The sequence below is a fragment of the Photinus pyralis genome, unplaced genomic scaffold, assembly GCF_008802855.1.
Source record: "Photinus pyralis isolate 1611_PpyrPB1 unplaced genomic scaffold, Ppyr1.3 Ppyr1.4_LG7, whole genome shotgun sequence".
Taxonomy (NCBI): domain Eukaryota; kingdom Metazoa; phylum Arthropoda; class Insecta; order Coleoptera; family Lampyridae; genus Photinus; species Photinus pyralis.
In genome coordinates, this window is record NW_022170738.1 from 39,920,876 (window position 1) to 39,942,081 (window position 21,206).

At 36.4% G+C, this 21,206-nt stretch overlaps 1 protein-coding gene across 1 annotated transcript in view; it reads right to left on the minus strand.

Moving 5' to 3' along the window:
• LOC116176699 (metabotropic glutamate receptor 4-like) overlaps positions 1 to 21,206 on the minus strand; it is a 53,425-nt gene that overhangs the window by 3,213 nt on the left and 29,006 nt on the right. The window contains exons 5-7 of the mRNA XM_031495440.1: positions 16,365 to 16,498; positions 12,976 to 13,301; positions 12,763 to 12,925 (exon numbers count right to left, since the gene is read on the minus strand). Coding sequence (XP_031351300.1) covers positions 12,763 to 12,925; positions 12,976 to 13,301; positions 16,365 to 16,498 — 623 coding nt within the window. The remainder of the gene's footprint in view (positions 1 to 12,762; positions 12,926 to 12,975; positions 13,302 to 16,364; positions 16,499 to 21,206) is intronic.

Below are 21,206 nucleotides of genomic sequence, written 5' to 3' on the forward strand. Positions count from 1 at the left end.
GGTTCAGTTGTAGGAAATAGTTATTTATATAACAAGAGCGCGAAGTTCAATTTCGCGCATTGAGACTGAAGGTATTTTGACGAGGCGAAGCCGAGTTAAAATATCAGTCAAATGCGCGAAATAATTTCGCGCTAGCGTTATATACAATATTTTTTTCTACAACTGAACCGATTGTTAATTAAATTGCTGTTTAAGTTCAACTTTGTCCCGTGCGCGAAATACTTTTTTTCACTGTTGACGATTTCGCGCACGTTGTCAAGAGCAACCTTGCTTATTAATTAACCGATTAAAAATCTAGTACTTCGCGTTTCGAAATCCGTCAGAAAATGACAGTTTTTTTTGACAGTTGTAGAAGAAAAAATTTTTCTTATAGAAAGTGGCCTGTAGAATCCATAATTTCAAACAGTTCCAAGATTGGGCTACTAGTTCAAAAGTTACAACCCTTTGAATTTTCTTTCGAAATTGGTTTCTAGTCTATAACTTTTGATTGAGAAGTCTGATCGAAAAAGTACGAATTGTTTTGGATTCTACGGACCAAAATTAATAAGAAAAAGTGTTTCCCGAGAAATTTTGGAGTAGTCGATTTTTGGTAAAAAAAAAGGAAGGTTAAGTATTCAAATACTATGCGAAGTATTCGAATACTAACATATTTGGTACCTATTTGAGTTACAAATACAATACTGCTTCCATAAAGTATTTAATTACAAAGTATTTGGATACTTTAAAGGATTTGCGTAAGAATACTGGCTCTGCAAACGTAGAGAGGATCGATGCGAAGGGGCAAACGTCGATTCGCAGTAATAATTCCCCGCGTACCTACTACTTACCATTTGAGTCGCGGCACTTCGGAAGGTTCAAGACAGCGACCTCGATCTGCTATAAGGCCCTCCTGGGAAAAAGCGGCAAAGTTTTAGCCCCACTGTAAAAGCTTATTGGGCTCAGTGGGACTCGTTGAAAATACAAGATGTTTGTTTTTAAAATCACAGTTGAAAACGACTATTTAAATGCAAATAGTTACTGCCAAAAAAAAGGATATCGAAGATCCTTCGTCACTTGCTCATTTGGAGACCACTTGGGTTTGAGTAAGACTACAAAAAGTCCGTGAAAGGTTGTATTGGGTAAATTACAAATAAGATTTTTATTCTCCCTCTTGTTCTGGGTCCTCAACAGGCTTTCGCCCAATTACAGAGTGACCCGCGTAATGCTTTGTAGAGGCCCACGGAGAAGGTCTTAGGTTGTTCTATATTACTCCGGTACCTTACGAATTAGGGATATACAGGATTCGAAGCGACAGATACAACTTCAAAATTCCAAAAATCGGCCCTAGGTTGGACCTGTTGTTGACTGCTTCTTCCTCTTCTTTGTCAAGGGGAGTTGCACCAAAGGCGACAAAGTGGTTAACAGGGATAGTTCGTCATATTATTAAAAGGAATAGGGATAACTTAAATTTAAATTGGTACTTTTAGAAAAAGATTGTCTCTGCATAAAGCGTTTCCCGTAAATTTCCTGATTTTCAACATTTTTCGCGCAACAAGACACGTATTTGCGCATAAAGTCATGCGCAGCGAACTATTTGGGTAGTCCAAATTTGAGTAATCGCTAAAAGGCCACGCGTACAATTTCGGCCGTTTAAAATTCTAGTTATTTTCGTGTAAATCCATATAAAGACTTTCGGTGTAGTTTTGGTGATTGAATACAGGGCCCCCCGAGAGAAGAGCACCAGGACAACGTCAACAGGTTAGTGGCTTTTTTGCTTTTTGGGTATAAAATTAGATGCTTTCATACAGACCCGCGTTTCATGAACATTTCTGGTCTACTTTAGCTCCAGATTTGATTCAGAAAAAAACCGTAAATACCTACAATCTTTAAATATAAACTTAAAACATTGCTAATTTTATTCTATCGTTCATATTGTCGACAATCTAAGTTTTGGTATCGTGCACAGGTGTCAATTGGCCTTGATAGGCGTCGGCGTCGCTCGCACGTGTTTCGGCAAAATTGATTATGGACAGATGTTGTTTTTTCTACAATCGATATCCAAAGTAGGCATTTGCGCTCGTATTTGACAACGCAAACGTCATCTTTTTCAAGGAATGTCACTTTGTCGCTTATAAGCGACAAAATAGAAAAAACGCTCGCTCTCCCAATTATTAACTATAAATCAAATATGCATTGCTCAGAGTATCCAATGACAACGAGTAAATGACATCTTTCATTTGGACATAAGATTAAAATGATTTGAGTGAAAAATTTAATTTTTGGAAATATGTGAACTGCTCGATTGTAGAAAAAACCTTGTGTGTAATTCGAGCGCAAATTGATTGTCGATTTCAAGAGATTGCCGCGCTCCTTCGTCGCGCGTCAACTGTCTCTTTCAATCGACAATATATCATTTTGCGCTCTTAATAGTAATACACAAATAGCTATTGTAACTACTAAAACTTGCTTTGTTGCTATTTTCCGCACAGAATATGACTACCCAGAAAACTATTTCCATTTTTCCGTGTTTTTGTAGTGAAACTGCATTAAATAATTTTCCGTATAGTACAGCAACATTAAATTTTCGTCATTTTTTGCAGGAAAAATACGCAGTGTTTTCTATATTTTTGAGGTAGTGAAAAATTCTTGCCTGCGAGCGTTAATTATCGTTATCTTCCAGTGCACGTGCACTTCTTACCGAATGTACGACTTATTTATTATCTAATGTCGTTTTATCACAATCGCACGATAGGTCTCATTAAATACCACAAAGAATTCTAGCCTGAAGATAAAGTTCGGGAATGTACTCAATCATTTTAATTTATTAGCACGCAAAAATGTACTTATAACAAAATTTGTAAACCTCTGGATGATGCGGTACCCATACATATAAGTACAACATGCACTTTGCAGCTAACTCATGCCTTCTCCCAAAAATCAGTTAGTTCCCCAACGAAATGCTCCCCCTTTCAAGGTAGCCTGAATTTTCTCCTATTTTTTTTATATACGTAATCAAATTATACAGGGCGTAATTTAAAAAACACCGCAAAAGCTGTAGCGCCTATACAGTTTTGGGCCGAATTTAATGCAACAAAAACAATACCGGGTGATTCATTAGAAGTGAGGACAATTTGAATTTTCCGCAAATCAAAAAAATTATGAAGTTGGTACTAATTGAAGATCATTTATTTAATTGCAGTGGTGTATCATCATGCTTTCAGTTTCAGTAAATCGTTTACTTATTTATAATCTACAAATACTTCATCACTTCTAATGAATCACCCGGTATTTAATGAGTGCAAAAGTATCTACTACAAAAAGACCATCATAAATATGTTTTTAGCTAATATATTCGGGAGGGTTACTTAAGTATTTTAAATGGCATACGTACTTATATTTTCTGAATTGAATTCGATAGAATTTGTCCCCCTAAGTTCAATGATTCATGCAAAAGTACTTTTGATTGGAATTTTTCGGGAGTAAATACACAAGAGCTCGTTTTTTAATCGGATAATTTTATTTTTACACGAAAGTTTTGTTGCAACGAAAAAAACTAGAGATCAAAAATGTGATAAAATCGCGACAGCTTTAGCTTGTCATATGAAAAATAAAATTATCGTGATTTATAACCAAGATCGAGTGTATTTTAGGGAGTTTAATAAAAAACAGTAAATTTTACAACCACTATATATTTTACGCAATTCCTACGCGCATTTTTATCGCTGATAAAAACCTACCTAGCTTTTAATTAGGCAAAAAATCATCTGATTGGTTAGAATTTGAAATTGATTGGTCGTACCTATATTAATTATATTAATTAAAATTAAAGAAGCTAATTTGTCAAAATGTTATAGCATACCTAGCCACGAGGACATTCGTTTAATATAGCTGTCATTACGCTTAATTTTTGTTAATGCATTTTAATCAATTAATTGATATGTTGCAAGTGTACTTCGAGTACAATAAAACCCGTGGGCAAGCAGTGCGTCTGTATCGGGAACGATTTCCTAATCGAGAACCTGCAGTTCACAAAAAGGGACAACTTTGCTCCCATTTTAACCTACACTGTATTTCTCAATCCCAATGTTGAGACACGAATTTGAACCACTCTCTATATAATTTCAAATAAATTATATTTTTGAAATTAATGCCATTTTTATATGAAATTGGCCAGCTTCTTTTATAAGGTGGTTCAGAGCCGGATTAATGCCCTAATAGGAATGAGATTTTTGGGGCCCCTTTTTTTCTTTAGGTATGTTGCATTGACTAATTATAATTGATAAAATACATAGTCAGAAAATTGGTAAGGGTTGTGATTTAATAACAGATAAATTCAATAAAAATGAAATGGAGGCGTGTTCGTAAATATGCTCGGACCCGTCCATTTTGCTTTTGGATTGTGCGTATTTTGTAAGTATGCAGGGTGCCCCAAAAAGCGTGCAGAAAAAAATTTCGCTTTCCTTGCTTTAACACTAGCTCGAACCCAAGCTTGAACCCCTTCCTTTAAACTAATATCGTTCCCTAAATTCTGTTCTATTGCTATAATTGCCAGATTTGTCAACCGTTCTTGTGTCATTGACGATCGGAAATAATTTTCAGCGTAATACCTACCAACTTTCCTATATATTTATAGAGATTTAAAATTTTACCCAAAGATTCTTCTAGTACAGACAAACAGATCGCATATTGTAAAAATCCATATATTTTAAATGTCAGGTGTTGTTTTACTTATTCATAATAATATTTATGCCATAAATTATTTGCCTTTGTACACATAAAGACTCCGTTATATGACCTTTGCACTAAAGTTACTCGCAATTTGATTTTTTTAGTATGGAACGATTTTACAAACATCTTCGAAGGGTAGGCATGTATATACGTATATAAAAGTAGCATACTTAATTAACGGTGAAACTTTAGCCTCTATTATACAGGGTGATTCCTATAGTACCTGCCACCGTTTGGGAGCGTGTAGGTGGTGCGTAGGGGAGTATTTTGATATAGGACACTTGGGGTCGGAAATCTAAAATAAGGGTGCCAGAGCCAAATTTACCTTCTGGAATTTCGCGCCTGTAGGTAGGCAACCCAACCGGCCGGCGGTGCACACGGAGCGATCTCAGGCGGCGATGTGTGGCTGACACTTGATCAGAATTTTGTTTAAACCCACGAAATCCCGTCTGCAACGACGCGTATCAAGTGAATAAACACTATGGCAATAGTATAATAATAGTTGGCTAGATGTAGGAAGTGCATTGAGAACAACGGTGGCCACGTTGAACACTTGTAAACGTTATTGCTTTTGACTGTCGTTTTCCCTCCTTCCCTCCCATGTCGCTTCCTCGCGCTAACTCGCTCTGCATCGCTCCGCGCGAAACGTCGGTCGGTTGGGTTGCCTACATACAGGCGTGAAATTCCAGAAGATAAATTTGGTTCTGGCGCCCTTATTTTAGATTTCCGACCCCAAGTGTCCTATATCAAAATACTCCCCTAGGCACCCCCTATACGCTCCCAAACGGTGGCAGGTACTATAGGAATCACCCTGTATATGCGTGCGAAACAATGAGTACAATTAGAACTGTTAATAGTGCGTATGAAAAAAATTTTTTTTTTTTTTTTTTATTGATTAAATTCCATAAGCAATCAGAATAATATTACATTCTATGAGCTTATTGTCTGTCATTATCAGGCGTGAGTAGAGGGACTCCCAGTGGAGTCAGTCCGCTATTTATCTACGAGGTCTTTTGGCCATTTCTTCTTAAGGCGTCTGGGCGGAGGATCTTCTGCGAGGGGTGTCACGAGCTCGTTGGGGTGAAGTTCCAATGTTGTTTGATGCTTCGCAGCATATTGATTGATTATCTCAGTCACGTAGGGAATGTTTAGGTCCGAGTGAAGAGTTTGGTTGGACACATACCAAGGAGCGGCTGTGATAATACGGAGAGTTTTTGATTGGAAGCGTTGAATAATATCAGTGTTAGATCGACTTGCACAGCCCCATAACTGACAACCGTAGGTCCAAATGGGCCGAATTATACACTTGTATATCAGTATTTTGTTGGCTAGTATTAACGACGACTTCCGTCCGATGAGCCAATATAGCTTTCTCAACTTTAGGTCCATTTCTTTGCGTTTTTTGATAATGTGAGTTTTCCACGTCAACCTGCTGTCTAGATGGAGTCCCAAGTATTTGACTTCCTTGGACTGAGGAATGGGTATATTATGGAGAGTGACAGCTGGGCAGATTTCGTGTCTGGTCGTAAATGTAATGTGTGTCGATTTACTTTCATTCACTTTGATTCTCCACTTAATTAGCCATTGTTCTATTTCGTTTAAGATGGGACTGTAAAGAAGCTGATGCTGCTAACGGGTCTTCATTACATGTAAGTATCGCTGTATCGTCAGCAAATGTGCCAATTTTCGTTTGTTCTGTTGTAGGTAGGTCGTAGGTGTATAGGAGGTATAGTATAGGCCCCAGTACACTACCTTGGGGCACACTTGCATTGATGTCTTTGATTTGGGATATTTCCTTGCCATGCTTAACTTGAAATGTTCTATGAGTAAGATATGAACTTATTAGTAAGTAATACTCGTGGGGAAGCGTTTTCTTAAGTTTGTAAAGTAATCCTCTATGCCACACTCTGTCAAAGGCCTGTCGTACATCCAGGAAGACAGCAGTACAAAAGTTTTTATTTTGAAAAGCAGTTTGAATTATATTCGTTAAACGGTGGCATTGTTGAATAGTTGAGTGCTGCTGTCTAAATCCAAATTGGTGGTTAGGCAGCCATGTCTCTTGCAACAGATTTTCATTAATACGTCGTAAGATTAATTTCTCAAGCAACTTTGACACCAGCGGCAGGAGGCTTATAGGACGATAGGAAGTGATTTCATTGGCAGGTTTTCCAGATTTAGGGATAAGGATTATCTGCGCAAATTTTAATTGCAGCGGCCAATAGGAGAGACTAAGGATTCTGTTAAAGAGTATTTGTAGGAAACGAATTCCGTGGTCAGGTAACTGTTTGAGAACTATTGCCGTTATCAGGTCGTGGCCTGGAGCTTTTTTGTCTTTTAACAATTTTATCTCCTGTACAATTTCCCGAGGGTTAATTTTACATATTGGCGGTGACAGCTGGAGTGGAGATTGTAGTTCTTCTTCAACTTCCTCGTCTATTTCATTAGAGTTTGGTTGGAAGACGCCTTCTAGGTAATGTGCAAATGCTTCTGCTTTTTCTTTGTCGGACCTCAACCATGAAGTTCCTTGATCGCGTATTGGAGGAATATGTGTGTTTGGTTTTTTTATGCCTTTAGTGGCTTTCCATATTGTATTGTCGGTGATAGTTAGTGATTTCAAGTATGCTTGGAATGTCTCGTTCCGAACAGCTTGTAATTTGTTTCGGAGTTTATTGTTAAGTTGATTGAATTTCCTCTTATCTTCAACACTGTGTGTGCGGTGCCATTGTGCCCTTGCTTTTCTTTTCTCCTTTACAATTTCCATGATTTCGTTAGGAATATTGGGGCTATGAATTTTAATGTTTTTTGGCTGGGGTGTAGCGGTCCAGCCCGCATTCTGTATCGTAGTTATGAAGTGGTTTGTAGCATATTCTAGGTCTTGTGTGGTTTTCAGGCTTAAATTACAGTCGAGGTGTTTCTCGATGTGCACTTTGAAGGTATCCCAATCCGTCTTCCTGTTACTGATCGATGGGCTGGGTGTTTTATAGATGATACTTGTGCTAATTGTGGCTATAATCGGAGAATGATCAGACGTAAGATCGTAATTTGAAGTAGCATCCATGTAATTAGCGGAAAGCCCTTTGGTGATGAAAAAGTCTAAAAGATCTGGAACTTTTCCTGGATCCGATGGCCAATAGGTAGGGCTCCCAGTAGATAGAAATTTATAATTGTTATCGGTAATAAGTTTAAGAAATTCTCTGCCTTTTGTTGTAGTTAAGCGGGATCCCCAATGGGTATGCTTGGCGTTAAAGTCTCCACCTGCTATAAATTTTTGGCCTAGCGTGTCAAAAAATGGCTGCAACATTTGGTGAGTCAATTTGTGTCTCGGAGGACAGTAAATGGCTGAAATTAGTAATGGAGTTGTGAGCTTTTCAACTTGGATTGTCGTGGCTTGTAAGAATTCTGTTTTGTAATCTGGTAGTTCCGAGTGAATAATAGAATTTCGAATAATTATAGCTGAACCGCCATGCGCAGTGCCATCAGGGTGTTCGGTGTGGTACACAGAATAGTAGGGTATTTTTATGTACGATCTGTTCGTGAAATGGCTTTCTGAGATAAGAAGAATGTCTATATTGTTAAGTTTGAGGAAATTGCCAGTTTCAAGGTGTTTATATTGCAAACCATTGGCATTCCATAATGCTATTCGAAGAAAGTTAGCCATTAGTGAGTTAATTTGGTTATGACGGTGCTTAACATGTTCAGGATTATACTATTTTGTTGAAGAAGCTGGTTAAATAGGTTCTTGAATTCATCAAGGAATTTTTGAAGTGTCAAGTCTTGGTTTGGGTAGGGTTGGTTTGAGGCAATATGGGCGTAACTTGGATTAGATGGATGGGGTTGATTAGGGAGTTGTTGAGTAGGTTCTTGTCGGTTCAGGTTTGGAAAATTTCGTTCTGTTAGTTGAATTGGAAAGGGTCTTCGAGTTGTTAATTGATTATTTGGTTGGTATTTTTTTTGAAGTTCTTGATATACTAAGCATCCCTTGTAGTTGGCCGGGTGATCTCCCTCGCATAGTGCGCATGTGGCTTTAGTATCCCTGGTTTTAGCACAAGTCATAGTATTGTGGGGTCCCCCACATTTTACGCATGCATAAGGTCTATTACAATATGTTCGAGTATGTCCGTAATTTTGACATCGTGTGCATTGAACTATTTCTGTGTTTTTCCTTGGGGGTTCAAAACTGACAACCAGGTTTTCTAGCGAACGAACGTTAAAAATCTCTTTATTGTTCTCGGCCGGTTCAAGGTCAATGAAGAATATTGGAAGTGGTTCTTGTGATCGTTTGCATTTTATGTTTATAATATTGCGCACTTTGTGCCCTACATTGTTGAGAGCAGTTATTATTTCGTCGGTTGAAGTGGAATGATGGACATGTTTCAAAACCACCTTATAGGGGCGATCTTCTTTCATTTGATAGGAATGATATATAATCTTTTGTTCGTTCATGTATTTTATTAGATTTCTGTATGTCTCGGGAGTTTTTGCATTTATCTTAACTACATTATTAGTTAGGCTCTTAGTTGTATATTGTTCGATTTCTGCTACTGCGGTTAGACTTTGTATCATTTGATCATACTTGATCACGCCTTGTACAAAAATGGGTGGCGGTTTATTTCCTATTGAAGTTTCTGATGCTTGTGTATTTGATGCTGGTGGAATATTTGGAGGTTCTTGTGCTAATAGGGAATATTTATTTGTTAGCGTTAAAGGTCGTTGTTGATCTTGCGATAAGGTCAGAGTATTTGTTTGTTTAAGTCGCTTACGTTTATGACCTTTCATTAGCTGCCAGCCGTTGTTGTTATCATTGGTAAGGCTTTCATCACTGTCGCTTTCGTCTGCAATATTAGGTTCCTCTTGTTGTTCGTGATTTGGCAGTTGATATGCACATTGCGGTATTTGTACCTGGGAAGGTATCAGAGTTTGTTGCTGATACTGCATGTGTGAAGTAGTTTGATATTGCGGAATTCGATATTGTAGGTTGGTTGGCTGTTGGAGAATGGTTTGATTTGGGAACGCAGGGTTTTGTAAAGTACCTGGAAAGTTGCTTTGAGAACTATTCACTGGTGAATTGTTTGCATAATAGGGCTGAACATGGTTATAAGAATATTGTTGTCCATTATAGCCGTTCCCGGCTGGCAGCATAGCTGCACAAATTATTAATTTCTCACTTTGTATAAGTAAATTTGTTGTTTACTTACAAAATAATATTAGTTACTATCAACGGAAAGTCCACTTGGGGTCACGTTAACATGAAAAACTTATCACTCTACTTTGAATTTTTAAAATATCGTAAATTCGATTTGATTGAAGTAAAACGGAACTTAGCTTAAATGTTGTCTATATGAAAAAATATGCACAGCAACTAATACATACACGGTGTCCATTTTTCGAGTGCCACTATGGGGATCTCGCTTATCTTAAGAGATAGACATTTGGTTAAATGAGGGCAAAGTTGCGAATTTTCGTGTTGAATAATAATCTGAAAAGAAATTAAAAATATCTTCAATAGTTTTGAAAATATCGCAACAAAAAGAAAATTTCTGATTTTCGTTTTTAATTTTTTCATACAGTAAACTAATCAGACATTTCTAATTAACACATTATTCAGACACTTTTTAATGAAGATTTCGAATATGGCATCCCGTTTTCAATAACTTTTAAGATGACGGAGAAACAGGTGGCAACTTTAATTTTTTTTATGGGCGCCGTTTTGGATTTTGACATTTTGAGATTACGTCTTTTTTTCTCTTTACAACGGTATATCACACATGGTAGTTCAGTAACACATTTTTCCTAAAATTACAATTTTAATTTTCTGCTAAGAGTACTTTGGAAAAACAAAACGTTCTTTTGTTGTGAACAGAAGGTTGACTTATTTCAAGTAGTTTGTGCTAGATTTATTGCGAAAATATTATTTCTTCTTTAGTATTTTGTTCTAATTTGAATTATAATTTTCTTGCAAAACGAAGGTTCAATTATATTCAGATGAAAATCTCACCTCAACTAGTTCCCTGCCAACGCTCTAACCAGACAGATGGATCAAACTGTCATACTTTTGTTCACGATAAAAGAACGTTTTGTTTTTCCAAAGCACTCTTCCCGAAAAATTAAAAAGTGTCTGAATAATGTTTTTTTGCGATATTTTCAAAACTACTAAAGATATTTTTAATTTCTTTTCAGATTATTATTCAGCACGAAAATTCGCAACTTTGCCCCCATTTAACCAACTCTCTATCTCTTCAGGTAAGCGAGATCCCCATAGTGGCACTCGAAAAATGGACACCGTGTATAGCTATTAACGATTAACCAATTATTAAATGCCTAATAAGTAGCAAATATTCGAAACTAGCTTTACGCTCCATGACTCCACTAAAATCTCTGGAGCCATCCTGGCTCTCAGCCTCTACGTTTTTGCAGATATGGAATAAGCAATAATAGCAATCAATAATAATATTTATTGATGTTTTACACATATAGTGTTTACACAAGCCATTTTAAGTATGCAGTGTAAGAGACAAGGCCGGAAAAAAAATTTCTGAGATCGACCGGGAAAAAACATTTTCTTATAGAATTTGGCCCGTAGAATACATAATTTAAAACAGTTTGAAGATTGGGCTACTAGAAGTTTCAGCCCTTTGAATTTTGTTTTTTGAAATTTGTTTTTTGTCCATAACTTTATATTGAGAGGTCTAATCGAAAAAGTACGAATTGTTTTGGATTCTACGCACCAAAATTAATAAGAAAAAGTGTTTTCCCGAGAAATTTTGTTGCAGTCGATTTTTTATAAAAAAGGAAGGTTATATAATGCCTTTTTTTGAGGCCCGAAAAAAAATTGTCTCAGATCGACCCAGAAAAAATTTTTTCTTATAGAATGTGGCCTGTGGAATCCATACCTAAATTCAAACAGTTCCAAGATTAGACTACTAATTCAAAAGTTACAGCCCTTTGAATTTTTTTTCGACATTGGTTTCTAGTCTATAACCTTTTATTGAGAAGTCTGATCGAAAAAGTACGAATTGTTTTGGATTCTACGCACTAAAATTAATAAGAAATTAATAAGAAAAAGTGTTTTCCCGAGAAATTTTGGTGCAGTCGATTTTTGGTAAAAAAGGAAGGTTAAGCATTCAAATACTATGCGAAGTATTCGAATACTTCTCAAAGTATTCAAAGACCTTGCGAAGTATTCGAATACTAAATATTTGTGAAGTATTTGAGTTACAAATACAAATACTGCTTCCATAAAAGTATTTAATTACAAAGTATTTCAATACTTTAAAGGATTTGAATACTAAAAAGTATTTACAAAATCAAATACTGCCCAGCTCTGTGCTGTATCATAAAAACTGCGCAACTTTTTAAATACTTAAATATCGTTATAAATATAATATGCATAGTTTAAATATGCATTTCTTGTGGATGTACATGATTTTTCCTTTCAATCTACCCTCAAATCATTGTGAGAACTACAGAGGAAATTTGCGAAAAGTGCAGTTTTCCCAGGTTTTTGGATTTTTATGTTTGTAAGTAAACTATATGGCCTAAAGATGTCGCTTTGTGCCTAAATTGAAGCTAAAATACATCTCTCCCGTGATTTTTCTCGTAAAATGAGTTTTTTTTTCGATATCGGGGTCAAAAATTGACCGAATCTTAAAATTTCAATTTTTTGTTAAAAATTGTCAATTTTTGGAGTATTGTACATATAGATCTGGTTCTGGTCTCACATTGTAGTATATTTATGATGGAAGGGGCCACCATTTCTCCCACAATGGTATGACATGGGTACTTTGCTATTTCCTAAGTCACCTTTCTCTTCGGAATCAGAAAAGCGAGCGTTTCTTCGGTTCGAAAGTCTATTTATAGGAACTGGGAATACCCAAGTCGGATTCGGGAATAAGAGTAACCAATGGTCCAAAATTCATTGCATTTATATTTCCTTTACGAAATTAATGCATGTTATCAAATAAATATCTAACTTGATTGCATGTTTTCATCAGAAAGTCATGTTCGCACGCAATTTTAGTGGAAAGATCACGTGAAAATTTATTAATTTACACCTACCTGAACAGCTATGAGTCCCGAACAAATAATAATCTGAGACCTTGGAGATATCAGGCTAGGTCTTTTAGCGGAATGTTTTCCAGCGTTAAATATTCGTGATATGCGATTGGTTTTCGTTAGTAAAGCGGCGTATACAACAGTAAAACAAAATCCGGCTCCAAACCTACAAATAGTGGGCATTAGTTGGCATAGAAGCTCTAGCGTCGAACTCACCTTTGAATACCGCACACGATATCGGTTGGCCGAAACACCAGAGCAAATGTTACGCAATAACACATCAAAATACCCGCCAGAAGAACGTAGCTCAGCTCTCTTCCGGATGCTCGTACAATTGGCGTGTCATTGTATCGAATAAATACACATACGACGAACGTGGTGATTAGTATACCGGTTGAACTGAGTGCCATAGCCCCAATGGCCCATCCACTTTTGGGACGCAGATATTCTTCGGGAATGTCTAGACAGCGTACGTGGAGAGGGTCTGGTACTGCGCCCAGTGGACAACCGACGCATTGTGTTGGGTCCGTTGGGTGACGAATCTGAAAGAATATATCATTTACCTATAGGAACCAAGCGACTCCCCCCTACAACATTATACAACCCTAGTTACAAATTAATCGTTACTTGACGACAGTATTTACTACATCCAGACTCAGAGATCTATTCACAACACTACATTCATTCACGAAAACGAAACTTTCCCTTTGTGTAATAAATCAGTAGGATTACCAGTCAAATTTTGACTATATTTACAAGATGTTGTGCTAGTTAAAACCAAGTATAGAAAATTCCTGGTCAGTAATAACATTAAAACAACCCCAACGATTCGTTATCTTCAGAATTTTTCCCGGAGTCTTCAAAAGCAACAAACAATTCTCAATCCAACCGACATCTGATAAGTAGAAACCGTTTTACATTGTACGAAAAAATCTAGGTCGTTAAAGATCCGAAGGCAAACGTCAAATTCAAGAAAGGTGTTGTGTTGTGTTTACCTTAAGACCTATTGAGAAGGATTTATCTATTTATTCTATCATAAAGAAATCCGGTAGGGGAGCTAAGTAAAGGACAAGAAAAAAATGGTTTTAACCCCAAGAAATAGGATTATAGGAAAGCCTATTTCAAGTTTTCTAAGAATCATTTTTTTGTTTCTCTAATTGATTACCTTTAGGGGTTGCACAAATAACGTTATAATTTCACATTAAAGTGCAATCTCGGACAGTACTTAACTATATTCGCTCTTCGGGGGTGACAACCAGTAAAGGATGCAAACCGTTTTTCCGATTGATGATGCTTAAAGGCTGCACACCCAACCCTATAATATCAAATCTAATGTAAAAACCCTATTTGTACGAAAATTGGGTGGTTTATCAAAGAAAACTTACTCTCACCTGTTTTAGGGTTGCAGCGCATGTGTTACGTCAAATATTCTTTGCTTCTGCGATTGACTATATCTAGGGGCTGCATATTAAAACGCAATTCCCGATAGTACTCAAATATAGGGAGATTCGCTATTAAGAGGCGATCATTGCGTAAGGGATGCAGCTTTTGTTTTTTGTATTTGTTTCTTCAAATGATTATTATGTTGACAAATAAAAAGTAAACTACCTCACTGTACTAAGGCTGGGTAGTTTTCAAAGAAATTTGCTCTTACACTGCAATTATCTACCATTAGGGTTCAAGCCCTTATTCGCAACCGACAATGAAATAAACTCGAGGACGCCGTAAACTCGGTAATCAATTAAGTATAACTCCCGTTTGCCTGTTCTCTGTTTGAAATTCATGGAATTTATACCCTCCCTGAGCATAATATGGCACATAGAACCTTAGAAAGCTTTTAAAACAGAAACAGCCTTTATTCGCGACTGAAAGTGAATGAAAGTCGAAGGCGCGCTAAAGCGGTAATCTTATTCAATTATTTAAGAATAACTCCCGCTAGTCTGTTTTCTACTTTCAATTAAAAAATGTCTATCCTCCCTCAGTACAATACTCAGGGTAAAACAATTTTATTTTCTACTGAGAAGGATTGAAAGTCGAGAAAGTGGGCAATCTTATGCAATTATTTACGTATAATAACTCCCGTGTGTCGGTTACCTGCTACAAGTTGAGAAAATTTCTATCCTCCCTGAACATAATATACCACCTACTATTCTTTAGAAAGCTTTTTAAACAGAAAACAGTGTGTATTTGCGACTGAGATTGAATTAAGGTAGAGGGCGATCTAAACTCGGCAATCTTTCCAATTATTATTTATATTTTATAACTCCCGCTTGCCAGTTTTCTGCTTTAAATTGAAAGATTTCTAACCTCCCTCAGTGCAATATTCCACCTAATGAGCTTTAGAAAGCATTTGAAAGGGAAAACAGCCCTTATTTGAAACAGAATTAATTAAAGTCTTATCTTATGCAATTGTTTATGGTATAACTCGCTTCTCTGTTTTCTGATTTAAATTCACTTTATTCTATCCCAGTCTAGCCCCCGTTCAGAAAGCATTTGGAACAGAAAACAACCCTCATTCGCGACTGCGAGTGAGTTAAAGTCGGGGACGTCATATACTCGGCAATATTATACAGCTATGGCCACATTTTACTATTTCATTGTTACGTATTTTATAGTAAAATATCCCACACAGTTTCCTTCAGTTCTTTCAACTACACTTTTCAGTTTTGTCTTCCTATTTTCTTGTCATGTATAATGCTGTTTGCAATGGCATGCGTTCACTACGCCACCCACAAAACACCTATCCTGCTAGCTAAAAAAAAAAATCAAAATTGTAACTCAGAATTTTATAAGCTCTCCTCGTACATATCCGGCATTTGCTATAAGAAAAGCCCTCATAGTGACTTAAAATTTCTCAATTTGAAAGACTCCAATCTAATTCCGAAAATTCCAAAGAGTTAGCTACAAAAATTTTCATTAAGCAAGAAAAGAAAAATATGAAATGAAAACGCACAATGGTTTCGAATAAACACACAATTAATTGATTGACAGTGGCAAACATTTATTCCAAAACACAACGGAACGAACTTAATACAAAATTCCGGTAAGAAAGAAAAGCTTAGAAAGCTCCGCACGCAGGCGGTCGACAAATAAAATAGTGGTTAATTGTCAATTTTGTTCAACTCTTAAAGATTTCTAAATTGGCTTTTTCTTATTGAGTTGCGAATTAACATCTTATGCTGCACACATTAATTAAGAACAGCATTTCTGCCGAGTGCTGAGGTGAAAAAGGCTTTCTATTTCTAACATTATGTGACAGAAGGAAAAAAATATTTTGATAACAATAACACAGTTTCATCGATCCCAGCGTAATATACACACATTTGTACGAAATACATTTTCGATTGACAGAAATTGAATTCGGAACAGGATTTCCTGGAGGGCTGACAACACGTCTTGTATTTTAACTGAAAGGTATAGGATCGGTTACATGGCTACTTAAATGAACATATCCTCGCCAACAACGTTATCCCTCCATCAGACATATCACTTACACCATTCGACTTAATAAAAAAGAACAGGGTAACAACTTGATTCATTCAATAAAGCACTCAACTTCCGCCGAAAACTAAATGAAAGTTCCCAACTTCGCGTAACATACAAACCTGATATTGAGTGCAGTTGAAACAGTGCCAACAGCAGCTTTCCCCCTCGACGTACTTTTTTGCTTGGCCGAGATCACACGGTAAACTGCAAACCGATTCTGGCGGTTTCGGTTGGCCTAGTTTGAACTGAATTTCTGAAACAGAAAAGCGAAAGAAGAATAAGTTTTGTTTTCGAAAGTTCGGGAGGCTCATTAATCAGCAACTTAGTCCGCTCTAATTTATTTACAAATTCGAGAAATTTGGGAAACGCGAAAAGGGAATTGCTTACATTTTTAATGTTAGTCCATCACACACGAAAACTAAACAGAGCGTCTCGGTTTTAAGTGGTGTCGTATGGAGCTTGAGTTTTCATGTGCTGTCAATCAACCTGTAGAGCCTGAGTCGTGGTGTGACTACTAAGACACTTCTCTTGGGTGTTGTTTTTCGTGTGAATTTTCCCCTTGAGATATGCATGTCTTGTCAAATAAACCTACTTTTTTAGACAGTAAATGAGATCGGCCAGGGGGGCATACTAAACCCATTTCCAGTGCACGCGGATACCATAATAAATTGCACCACATTTTATACAAAGTAGAGCAAGTGCAGAGGGAGTCACATATTTCGCCCCTATAATGGTGATAGGTAAGAAAATACCACCCCTCAAACGTGAAGTTATTGAAATTTCGAAACTTCAATAACGCAAACCGCAAGTTCGAGAATAATTTTTCCTAAATTGATGCCGACATCGCGCCAGTTACTAACAGCAAAATGATTAAATGGAACAAAGAGCAGCTTTAATACTAGGTAGTTATTGTCTAAAGTTTCAATTTCAAAATGAAGCTGCCGTTCTTTGTTTCTTATTAAATATTTACTTCGCATTTTATTGTCGTTTTGTATCAAACGGAAACTTTATATAACCCTTTTTGCATAGAAAACGATAGTTTTATAACTACGCTTTCTTACATGTCTATGATTGGTCGTGGAAAACGGAAGGATGAGCGCTTTCGGAAAAGTTGGTAAAATTGAAATTAAAGTTACATAGGAGCTTTATGGGTTCAGAGCACACTTTGTAGAAGGTACAGGCCTCCTACATTGGGGACACTAAAGAAATGGGAATTTTAAATTAGCAATTACGAGAATGCTGAATTGTTAAACGAAGCAGTGGTAAGGTTAACATGCTGTGAGGGTGCGTTGTTCACTTTTAGTAGGCAGTAACTGAAATGGAATGTTGTGCTGCCACTGCTAAACCCATAAGCATTTCCACACAATTAGTTACCCAAGTATTTTTTTGTATGGGAGCTACTGCTTCAATTCGGTGGTGTTAGAATCGCTTTCGCAAACCCCTTTCTCTAGATCCTAAAAATTTGTAGAATCTTATTTCTCCTTCAAGTTCTTTTAGAAAAATTCCTCTTCTAAATGTTACCTTCTTTCTTGCCTAAGAATCTTCCTAGAATTACGTTTAATGACCTTCTCAGAAACCTCCTACTTTCCCATGAAGCTTACTTTGAAAATTGTGACAAATATCTTCTTGGGAACTAATGTGGGAACCTTAGAAACTTTTCGAAATATTTTAAGCATTATTCTCGAAACCTTGCTAGAAGCCTTCAAAAACGATGTATTTTTTTATATATATTGGTAGAAAAATATTTTTTGCCTTTTGGAGTATCAAATCCCATAACATGTAAAAAATATAAAATTCAATTTTAAAACAAAATAGTCAAAATAGGAATATGGTTTAACACCGACATTGATTGTGGAAAAAATGGGGACCCAAAGGTATATCAGTTATGTCTTTTCTCAAACGAATGGATGAGCTTCGTAAACCAGGACGTATGTCTGAGTGTGAGCTTTTCGATTCTGCATTAGATTTATTTGAGGGTAAGGCCAGATCAATCGCAACTTGTGTGTAAACAGTTTTTGCCTGCCGATTGTCAACCGAAATTTGTCCAAGAAAATCTGTGTAAGGTGTAAGGTTAATTGCTGGGATTGTCTGAAGCATGGCCACTTTGCTCGATGTTGTCATAGACCGCTCAGAAAGCACTGTTTTAAGTGTGGTCGTCTTGATGTAACAACTCGCTAGATAAAAAAACGAGTAGTGGGGGTGATAGGCGTAGGCCAACTATCATCTCAGAGCGAAGGGCCAATCGCATTTCGAAATCATTATTTTCAGTAGCAATTGAAGTAGTTGATTCTGAGGATGGAATTATAGATTTGCGCTATTACTGTGATGCTTTTTTGGGATAGTTCGTTCAGGACTTTGCCGGTGATAAGGTCATATCCCGAACCTTTTTTTGGACTTAGTTTTATACCTCGTGAGCTTTAATTATTCTTATTGGGAGAGACACGTAGTCAGTTTGGCATAGCGGTTTAAGACTAGGGCTCTAACTTCACAGGTGGTGAGTTCGAATGCCACAACTTGCCAGTTTTTAGTGTTACAGATCATCTCCGGGCTACCATGCTTATACCATGACTGTCGTTAGGTAAGGCGGCTGTTGATGCCATCTGAAAGCTCGGGAGTGCTACCCATACGATAATTAAATAAATAAATAATTATCAGGAAGATCTGATGAGGAAGCTGTAGCTCTTTGATCATGTTTTCTTCTTTATCTGCTGTTATTGTGGCAGAAAAGGGTTGAAGTACTGATGTAAGATTTTCCCCAAACGCTGTGGCCTTTTGTTCGTCCATTTTTGCAAACAAGTTCCGTTGCTTATTCGTGGAGGTGGAATATGTTGTTGGGCCCGTTTTATTTTTCGTGTGGCTTTCCATAGTTCGGTTAGATACCTTCGAATAGTTTGATTTTTCAGATGCTGTAACATATTCTTGAGGTTTTTGCATCTTTGTCCAAAGGATTTGTAACCTTTGGGAGCTTTTCTTTTTTCTGATAACTTCTGTTTAACAGTTTTTGGGTATTTTTGTGTTATATTGGTATCAATTAGATCTGGTGTTGCTTGCCATGCTGCATTTTGAAGTAGGTACTTTCGTTGTGTGCTCTACGGGTCTCTGGTTTAGTAAAGAAATGTCTCTTTTTCTGTCAACTCCCATTTCTAAATCCCGTTAATGACAAACGTTCCCGATTCTTAATTGCTTGCAGTCCATGAACATAAGGATTAACTGTTCTAAAAAAACTACACCCTACAACTTTTGGTTTCGCTAGAAGATTTTTTCCCATCGGAAGGTTCCATTCTGTAGCTTCAGGATTTATTTTCTCCTATTAAGGAGATTAAGGATTAAGGAGGCGTTCCGACCTTACTATTAACACAATAATAAATCCTTACCTACGGGATCATACTGTTTACGAAGTACAGTGATAAAAATAGTATATTAAGATACAAGTGTATAATCAAGTCTTTAAAGCACGCGCAACGAGTTTAAGGGCACGACGCAAAGCGGAGTGCCTTTAACGTTGCAAGTGCTTTAAAGACCAATTATACACGTGTATCTTATAGTATTTTTTATTATACCTGCAGTATAATTTAAAAATAGGAAATACAATGAAGTCATATTGACGTTATACTCGAATACATGTCTAATTAAGTGGGCTGGGTGTTCGTAATTTCACGATTGCCATGGAAACGTCACTTGACGTTTGCCTATAAAAACCATCGTCTTTGTGAATTAAACGATTTCCGTTGAAAAAGATAATACACCGTCCATTAAATCAATTGTTGTAAAATCTAATCAAACGTTGGTAGGTGTAAAATCCAACTCCAGTAAAGCCTATTATAAAGAATATGAAAAGTTGTTTCCATGGATGAATAGGAAGTTACTTACGCATACATTCTTAAATGCATCCATAATGCTGGCATATATGAAGGAAATGTCAAAGGTATTTAAATCTTCTATATTTTGGTGCATTCATTCAAAACTTTAAAGCAATGCTGCGATTAAAAAGTGGAACAGATTTGGAAGCATACCTAAATTACGCGCGTTTGTGAAAGCTTCAACCAAAGGATAGGTACAAAAGCCAAAGAAATGTTCTGCATTTACAGAAAGCGACCTAAGAGGATTTTTTATTTCATCCAGATGACAGTTTCAAAAGTCATACTTGAAGTATCGTTACTTAGCAACTTTAAAGCACGTGTGTTTTAAAGACCCTTTTTCGCACGCATTTGAGTGTTTAAAACGGAGATTGTGATTCAGGTATAATAAAAAATGTATTATGTTATAAAATTGTCATAATTTATGTTTGATTAAAGTGTTTACAAAATTAGTGAAAGAAAGATTTGGATCTGTGATTTCTTAGAGATACAAACCGTTAGGAAAATTTAAAGCCATTTTTTAAAACCTTTTTAAAATTGAAAAAATCAGTTTCTCGTTTAAAGGTAGAAAGTCTTTAACGTAAATTGTGCATAAAAGATCGCTACTTATATTGTATTATTAAGAGATCTCCAGTGCATTTAATCTGCTCATTATTTAATGACTTATCCGTGCCAGTAGACGTTTTTCATGAAGGTTTGGGTCGGTTGTTGCAATCATTAGAGTTATAATTTATTTTCCTTATTAATATCTTGAAGTGTTTTTTTTTAATTAATTACTAAACTACTCGCATGTACTTTTGATTTTATAATTTTTTGGAATATTTGTCCTGTTATTGAGTATATTTACTTGTTTGGATAATAAAATATTATTATATTATTATATTATAAATTAAGGTAATTCACAGAAAATCGTGGCGACGAATTTATATCAAAGAGAAGTTCAACCCCCTTTGTATATAAAGCCTGTTGCAAAACCTTGATGGAAGTATATCTCTATACGAAGATTTTAATTTAAGTAATCTCTTTCCAGGAAATTTGTTTCTCAAATTATTGGTCTTCCTAGCAAATTCATTAGACATCCTTCAGTAATCTTCGTGGAAAATT